This window comes from Thamnophis elegans, chromosome 3 (genome assembly GCF_009769535.1).
Source record: "Thamnophis elegans isolate rThaEle1 chromosome 3, rThaEle1.pri, whole genome shotgun sequence".
NCBI lineage: Eukaryota > Metazoa > Chordata > Lepidosauria > Squamata > Colubridae > Thamnophis > Thamnophis elegans.
Window position 1 is genome coordinate 116463780 of NC_045543.1, and position 9479 is coordinate 116473258.

Below are 9479 nucleotides of genomic sequence, written 5' to 3' on the forward strand. Positions count from 1 at the left end.
ACCCTATGACATTCTAGATTGGCTTTTTTAAAAATGCAAGCAAGGCTAATAACTTTACTTTGATAATTGCATGATTGGGGCATGCTGTTCTGAAAAAGAAAAGCAAGGTCAAGGTACAATTTGAATTTTCAGAAAACCAATGATGTGAAAAATATGAGCCTGGGAGATATGCCTAATCAAAACAGGTAGCAATGCATTAAAGAACTATGGTAGGCCTAATGCGATCAGAAAACTTAAGACCAAACATTGCTGGAACTAGGCCTGGCGTAATGTAAAAGAGGTTCAAGTCTATTTTCAGCCATAGAACTTCTTAGCCCAGATACTTCGGATTTGTGGGAAATAAAAGGGAATGCTACCTTGTGTTCTTGAACAAAGATCAGGATATTCAATAAAATAAAATCTACTTAAATTGCTATTTAACTTAATTTGCCTAAATCTGGCTTATTTGGATGATAGTTGGATCATAGTTTAGCATACTTTTTGCTTTCAATAAGGCAAAAACCTACTTAGTGTATATGTGTATGTATATATAAAATAAATATAATATTCTACATTCCATTATATGAAGTTTATGAATGAGCTACAAAGAGTACTATTAGCAACATATAATGATGGAAACAAAAGCTGTGAAAGTTTGTTTGCAGCTATGATTAATCAGAGAAAAATGTCCATTTTGGGGTGTGAAAGCTCAGATAGCCAAAACAAAATCCTTCAAATGTCCTGATGATATATAGTTTATTAAATAATAGAAAATATTTTCCAGGTTTTGAAAAATATTTTTTCTTACACTTAAAAATGCTACATATTAAGTTTCTTCATATTAAAAATAAGTTTCCTTATAAAACCATGCTATATATAAACACAAAATATAGCTTACAGTAAGCACGATACATCATTTATTGAATTTGAGTTACAATCACTATTTTTACTAGTTCTAATGATTTGTCGTCATAATTTGTCAACAAATTAATGTATTCTGAAAGTTAATTTTGCCTGTATTGTTTCATATGATAATATTCCTTGATGTTGATGTATCTAAACACAGAATATTTAGTATTTTATCCATTTTATGTATTCACTAAAACAAGTAATTAGGAATGACTGTTGTAAATTTTATTACTTCAGAATACAGATAATGAAAAATCCCTCTGAAAAAATAAACGAGAACTTTTTCCTGTTTGCTGGTCTTTATTCAACAGATTATATAAACATGAGCTTCCAATATCCTAATTTTATTTTAGGCTTAATATTTGACAAAACAAACGTTAAGTAGACTATGACAATAGATGAAGTAAAAGGAAGTTTATTAAAAACTTTAAGAGAATATATTATATACACACAACACACAACAGTGACACATGGTGTCAACTTTGTCCAAACAGTTAAATTATATTTATTTCAACAATGGCTTAGCGAGATCCTGTATGACTGCAGAATTCAATGCTGTACGAGTGCTAATCTTGACATTTTTGCTGCTGGCGTATTTATTTTTGATAGTCTAGGAGAAAGATGTGATTCATTATCATTATAATACTTTGTTCTAGAGCAAAATTTCATTAACATTTTTACTGAATTTTTAAGGCAGCCCATTTATCAAACAGACGTTGAGGAATATATAACCACCTCTGTTGAGGAATGTACAACAACTATATGAGCTACATAATCAGCATTGCTTAAATATTTGAAATATAAAACTGTATTGCTAATTATACAAAAACGTCCCAGGAATCAGAAAATTGAAAATCCTGAAAAATGTATTGAGTAGCATAGCATAGTAACTTGTTTAGATACAAATGGCTGCCACAAGGAAGAGAACCTAGTATGCTCATTCTCCAGAAGAAGGAAAAAAGAGCCCACTCCTTAAGATTGTTTTCCCACTAGGGAGTTGCTTTGGGGTGGTCCATGTTTGAAAGATACACACACATGGGCTAGGACATTTCTGCCAAGCTTAGAACAATGTGTGGTTCCACCAGGCAGAAGTGATTTGGGAGCTGGGAGTAGAAGAGTGAAGGCAAGAGCATTAGCAGCAACAAAGGAGGAGGATAGATGCAAGGACAATGTGGGCAGACACAGTGGGAGATGCCAAGATGGATTCTTTGGCAGTGATGGTTATGGTGGTCAAAGAAGAAATGTGCTGTGAAAACTGAGAAATAGCTACTCATGAAGCCACTGAGGGAGTAACATATACTAGTCTTGCTCTACTCATTCTATTTGGATCTTATTTTGTCTAAAACACAGAACCACCAAAGCATTCTGGGGTTTTGTTCTGACCCATTAGTCCTCCGAAACCTGGTGGTTTGTTCCAGGCGTGGGAAAAATATTTTCTGCGCACTTCCCCTCTTCCTATTGTATCTTTGTTTTCTGTTCAGATGGGATATAGAATTGCAGTAGTTGCTATAAATTACAAAATGACTATTACTTTGATTACCCAACTTACTTTGATAAAAGCTTTAATAGAGGATAGTAGAATTAAGCAGAGATGGCAAGTTTCCCTTCTTACCCCTCAGGCAAAGGATAGGCAGCCATATAGTGAAGTTTTGACTTCTTACACTGAGCTAGCGACCTGATGCTCTAAAGGCATCTTCCAGCCCCTGGGGACTGTTAAATTCACAGCCCTTCCTAGGATTTATTCATGAAGATTGAGATTTGTGGTTTTTAAGGGTGGGTCAGTACAAGTAAGCAAGTGGATATATTTACCATCTGCTTTATAAGGCCCCGGTTTACCAACATCACATTCTTTGCCATATGCTGCATCACAGGAATAAGAGTGTCTTCAGTATAATACATGTAGTGTTGAAGAAGTGGTGTCTAAAGGCAAGAGGTAAATTTATAAATTAAAGACTTTGAAGATCTTCTGGTTTTCCAAAGAGCTGCCTTCCATGAACCTTTTTTGAGAGGCTATTATTAATAGCAAGCTGAAAATTTTAGGTATGCTTGCACATCTGAACTAGATTTACAGCAGAGAAAAAGTGAGCTATACCTTTCCAATTCAATTTCTCCATCATGCTAATCTGCTTCAGTAACACCTGAACAACCGACGCTTTGTTGTTAAGTGAAACTGTGAATGATCTTATTTCAGTTTTCCTTTGTTTTACAGACCTAGAAAGGTCATAAATGCAAGGACTGATCACAAAGTGACTTTTTCATCACCATCATAACTGTGAAGGTCACTAAAAATGTCAGTCGCTAAATAAGGACTATCTGAATCTTCCTTTGTTAAGTTAGGGTTCTGTGACTTACCCACTCTCCCTCTTCCAGAACTTTAGTAGACAAACAAAATGCTGCAGCTGCAATCTGGGAGGGAGGATAATGTACCATTTCATAATCCACCAGTGCAAGTTCCATCAGGTACTTTGCCAATGAATGCTGCTCTATATCTGCCTAAAATAATAAAGAATAAAGATGTTATCTTCATTGTCCTATAAATCTCATTAAGAAATCTTTTGTTACACACATTGCATAAGATTAAAGCATCAAGTTATTTTGTCTAATTGCATATATGTAAAGAGAAACAAACCAAAAGCTTTCTAAGTACCTTCCACTGGAAAACAGCAACCATCACTATATACCAGTGATGGCAAACCTTTTTTGGCTCGTGTGCCATAAGGGTGTGTGTGTGTTCTTGTGTGGACGTGCCACACCCATAATGCAACGCGCAACCCCCCCAGGGTGCATGCACGCATGAGGCGCGCTCCCCCCATTTTTGCATGCTTTTTTCACCCTCCCCAGGCTCCAGTGGCTTTATAGGAGCCTGGGGAGGGCAAAAAATGGCTTTAAAAAAGGCTGAACTCAGCTGACAGGGCAACACCTCGCGTGCCCTGACAAATGGCTCCGCATGCCATCTGTGGCACGCGTGCCATAGGCTTGCCATCCCGGCTATATACCATTGCGTTAACTCTGCTTTTACAATTAGAATTCTATTTATATCAAGAACATTCATAAAAATAGGCAATTAGGAAGAACATATTTCCCAGTTTCAATGTTTCAAAGTGCATTACCTCTCCAATTTTGGATGCCCTCCTTAGGAAATGCAGCGGAAGAGGGCGACCAAGGTTAAAATCCAGGGACCGTAAGATTTTCATTTCCATTTGCCTGATTTGTAAGCTGGTGTAAGTATGATCTGTCACGTAGGCAAAATCACCAATTTCTGGTGGAAACATTTCTTCATATTTGCTAGCAATGAACATGGCTGTTACACCAACCAGTTGTAGCATCCTTTTGGCTATTTTGTTATTCTGTAAGAGAGAGAATTCCCATCAGTTGTTTTTAAAAACTTTCTGAAATATTGAAAAATAACGCTTATGCTGTCCCAATGGTATTCATTGATCAGGCCACACATCGCCATTGGATAAATACATGTAGGTCAATTGAAGAAGAAGTTTAAGAGTGTATGTACAGGTAGTCATCAACTTACAATCACTCACTTAGTGACCATTCAAACTTACTATGGCATTGAAAATAATGTCTAAGGCCTTGCTCTTGACCATCACAGCATATCATCAAAATTCAGATGCTTAGCAAGTGGCATGTATTTAGGGGCTCATGTGATCACCATTTGAAACCTTTCCGGCTGGCTTTTGAGAAGCAGTCAATGGAGGAAGCCAGATTTGTTTTAACAATGCAACTCATCTAACTGCAGTGTTGTCAAGTGCAAAGAATGAGGACCATGCATTAAGGGTGCAGTTCAGAAGATGTTTTACTCAAACCTATACATAACGATCTAAACTGGTTCAAGTTAAGAGTCAACAGAATTCAAGGAGTTGGATTGAGACTGTGGGAATGTAACAACTCTAGACTGATGATTCATTTAATCCCTCCCAGCTCTGCCTATTCCTATTAAATGTTTCACTTAATAAAAGTAATACAAAAGTTTGCAAAATCAGGTAGGATTCAAATAACCTTCTTGCTTATCAATATAAATTCTGGTCCCAATTGAGGTTGTAAGTTGAGGACCACCTGTATCCTTTCTCATTAGCTAGACACATATGTTGATTATTTTAGGGTGTATGTATTGTTCAGCTCCTGGTAATAGCTATGAAAGGAAAATGCTGCGGGTGAGCCAAGCTACTACTCAAGAGTAAAGTTTATACAATGGAAATCTCCAAATTAACATTCATATCTTGATTTCAAAGAAGCCACATTACATAAACAAGCTAAAATTCAGTGGAGAGTTCTCATTATTCTGTTTGCTCAAATTTGGAATGAGCTCTTAGACCAGTTTTCCTTACCTGAAGAAACCGATCTATTATGGCAACCGTCATGTACATGGTCTCTTGCAACAGTTTGAATTTCATCTGAACTTGAACAAGCCAGTCAATTAGGATGGCCCGCATATTTCCAGTAATTTCCTGACCTGCCAAGTAGTCTGCTTTCACCGATTGCTGACCCTGTAAGGAATAGAAACATGCTGGATGTTAAATTATGTATTTCCACCTCTATAATTATGTCCTATCATTGTCCAGTTTGATTAGACCTATCTCCCAACAAGAAGCCCTCTAAATTGTGGAGAAAGTTCTTAGCTTCTTTCCCTAGTTAAATCATCTGAATTTTAGAACAAGCTACCATCTTGAGCTCTCAAACATAGTTTACTGTGATTTATTGGCTTAATATCTTGACATCTAACTACTTGTAGTTTATTCAAACTACAGGTAAACCAAGATTTAAATTATCCCCATTTAGCGATACTTCAGAAACTATGCTAGAGATGTGATAATTATCAACAGTAATCTAGTGTTTGTTTTAATAAAATACCGTCCAGTAGTTTTAAAAATAGTTTTAATTCCACAGCCAATGTCGGGCCTGATTAGCTCATTAAACCAACCTCAAGAAATTTCAAGTAGTTGTAGATATCCTTAACATATTCACTGCAAAGGTTTGGATCAGACACGTCATCTGTATCTACATCTTTCACTTCAAGTAGTACATCCGAGAAAGCCTGGCATAATATGTCCTCTGCTGGAGCACAGCCAGATGTTTCCATGGGGCTTGGGGATAGAGGCTCCAGCTATAAGGAAAGATATTATCTTTAGTACTTAATCCACAACATTGGAAAAAAATATGCAGCATATTTTTGCTTAATTCAGAGCATTCTTCTTTGGACCCATAGATGTTGTGCCAGGAAAAGGCTACATCATGTGTCCCCAAGGATGCATTTGTCTGTTTCATAAACTGAAGTTGCAGCTATTTCCTATGGATGTTTCACCTATGTACTTCCAGCTATGTGACTATAATTAAATTCATTAGTGGGTTCAATGATGTTGCTTATGGGCATGCAAATATAAAACCTCTGCTCATTATCCATGTTTTATTGATAGTATTAGGCCTTACTTTATACCAAGGAAGAATCTAAAGTACAGTTGTAGATCAGAGGTGAATCTTTCAAGAAATTGAAAGGTAGAGATGCTAAAATTGGCTCTGCCCTAATTGTGCAATGGATAAAAAATATAATAATGTTGGAGAGAAAGCAGCAGTTCTGACTAGATATATTATACAAAATGCCTCTTTGCAAGGTATATTGTATAATGTCAATATATGTCACCTATCTCGCTATCCAAAGTGGCACCTGATTATGAATAAATCAATTGACTTCATGATTCTGGGTTAAGATGTACTTTACATTTTTGTATTTTATCTCAACTAGCATCAAGTGACTTAACCAATGTAAGATAAAGTAAAATCTTCCATGAAATAACCATAGAAATAATAAAATTCATATTAATAAAAAATGGTTAAGTAATTAGGTATACCATCCTAAACCAGAATCAAACCTAGAATCTTAGCCAAAATCATAGCAAGATCAGCTCTAACTTATTTCTTCACTGCCATCTAGAGGTCATTTGAAATTTTGCAACCTATTAAAAGTAAATAAAAATTCTAAAACGCATGCTTCCAGCCTACAAGTAACAACTACAGATTTACAAATCTAAATAAAGTCTTTGCTCCTAATTACCCATGGTCCTTAAATACTTATTTACAAACTATTTAATACCTTAACAGGTTCTGGAATTGGCTTTTCTTCTTTCACAGGTTGAATTGGTTTTTCAGTAGGTTTTGTGATTTTCCGAGTAATTACTTTGTCCACTGCTGTAGGCTTCAACATTTCCTAAGTAGGAAAGAAAAAAACAAGATAGGAATAAGCAGGACTATGGCTTTACTAACTCCTACTGTATTATTGGATAAAGAACAGGCAAAGAAAACATTACCTTTTTCCCTACGTCTTTAGACTGTGGCTCACAAGCTTTGTTGCCGATGTCTCCCAAAGCAGTCCTAGGCCTCAAAGCTGGTTTGCTAGCAGCAACCCCTCGCTTACTGAGGGCCATTGCAGGTTTTGTTTTGTTCTCAGCATTGACTTTTGTGTTCTACCAAAAAACCAAAAATCATTTAAGTGACAGAATATTCAGAAATATATACACAGCCTTATGATGAACTGGGGAGGATAAGCACCTATTTACTCTTTCATGTAGTTGTTGGGAGGTGGGGGGGGAACCCCTCGGTTATACTTTAGGAGTAGGATTCAATTATATACGTTTAACAAGGCAATATAACGCTTTTTCCACCCGCAACGGGCTACCTCGACTTCGCCGTTCAAATATAGGGTTAGAAATGCGAGAAAGAGAGAGAGGAACAAGGTATATTTGTCACACCGCCATGTTACTCCCTCCATTGCCGCACCTTCATCATTGACAAAACTAGCACAAATGATCTTTGAAGCAGATTTATTTACTAGTAAACGCCACAATGCTCAAAATGTATCCCCCGTTAAGTTAGGTAGAAGTTCAGCATTAAATGGCCGCCAGGCTCCTACAAATCCTAACGTGCAATACCGTCTTAAAGATACCCCCGCACGCCCCACCAGGCAATTTCCTCCATACCCGGGTGACCCGCAAAGCCATGGTCTAGGGCTGGATTCCTGAGATCCTTACGACCGGCTTGCTCCGATTCGTTCCCTTTTTCGCCCAGGACCAAAAGATAGCCGCTTGCTGCTACTGCACGAGTGCGGTATCTTCTTTGCCTGCCGCTGCAAGTTTAAAACTCGCACCAGGCTGCTCTCATTGGCTGCTTTTCAGTTTCCGCCTCTTTCCATTGGCCGCCCAGCGTTCTATTCTAAATGCGTTTCTACGACTACGGAAGGCTGATTCCTCCGTGAGTTCGAAAAAGGAGGCGCGGTTAAGAGAGGATTGGCAGGTTGGGTCACATGTCCTTCAATTTATTGCCCAGCTGGGTAAGAAAAGCTTTCCACCTTTTCTAGGAGGGTGAGATAATTGTGGGTGAAAATTGCGATGGATGATCGCTTTGAAAACTTAAATTGCGTTAAGCATATGCTAACGAAGAAATTTTTTGGAAAACACCAGTTGTTCCTCCAATACAAATAATAGATCACAGCCTACAAAAATAAGTAGGTTTCTTTTGAAAACTATTAAAACCCTAGGTCTGTTTAATCTACGATCATCGTATGTTTGAAATTTAGTGTATCTTAATAAACCAGTACAATGAAGTGCATCATCATAAGTACAGCTGACATCTTTTTTCCCAATTCCCAACTAGGTCCCCATAAATTTAAAAGTATAATTTGTCAATCAACACCTACCGTCTATGATTCCACATTTCTGCTGGAGCAACTCCATCTTTGCTGGTCATAGAGATGTTAAAATGTAGATGGAAAAGAGGGAAAGATGGCTTCAGTAATAGTAAGAGTTGGAAGGGACCTTGGAGGTAATCTAGTACAACCCCCTGCTCACGCAGGAGACCTAAACTAGGGATTCTCCCGGTTTCTTATTATTAATGGATATTTGTTATTTTCACATAGAGGTTGCTTATATAGAAAAGCCAGGAATTTTACTCTCTCAGCAATGGTGCATGTTAAGCTGAGAGATAAGCTATTGGGCCAGAGTTACTGAGCATATTAAGTCTCTTCTACTTGAATGGTGAAAGAATTAACTTGGTGGCAAACAGTTAATACTTAATATTGTCACACCAAATATATATAGAATGCAGATATTCTTAGGTTTTATTGATCAATAACATCTTGATTTCACTTTATTATTAGATATAGTATGTGCTTTTATGTGATTGAAGAGAAATTGTCCTTTTAAAATCTAATGGTATGTAGTCTCCAGGTAACAAACAGCACAATCTCAGGAATGCCTCCTCAGAAGTAAACTTCAAGTTGGCTTCTTCCCAGATGAAGATAGGATTCAAAATTTAGGACTCTTAAAAACCTTTGGTAGTCAATAAGCTGCCACATTGTCAATGTATGACATCTATTGGTTTCATGATGTCATTAAACTGCTACTGCTTTTATGCAGCTATTGAAGCTTATTGTTCCCAATAAGCAATGGTTATATTGGCTGATGACTGTTGAAGTTGTGGGGGAAACACCAAGCTGTATAAGGCTGTCATCAAACCTCTTTGGGTCTTGTGTAGCCGTGGCCAACACGTAAAGAAAACTGTGACTGAGGAAAACATCTTCACACAATTTA

The 9479-nt window shown here is 37.2% G+C and overlaps 1 protein-coding gene across 1 annotated transcript; it reads right to left on the reverse strand.

The window, feature by feature from the left end:
- Positions 1-1287: 1287 nt before the first annotated feature.
- CCNB1 (cyclin B1) lies at positions 1288-8074 on the reverse strand. The gene is made up of 9 exons (XM_032213746.1): positions 7872-8074; positions 7203-7358; positions 6989-7102; positions 5822-6004; positions 5229-5387; positions 3999-4235; positions 3241-3381; positions 2698-2808; positions 1288-1498 (listed from the first exon to the last, which is right to left on the reverse strand). The coding sequence occupies exons 1-9, from the start codon at positions 7890-7892 to the stop codon at positions 1394-1396; spliced, it is 1227 nt and encodes a 408-aa protein (XP_032069637.1). The 5' UTR covers positions 7893-8074; the 3' UTR covers positions 1288-1393.
- Between the last annotated feature and the right edge of the window lie 1405 nt (positions 8075-9479).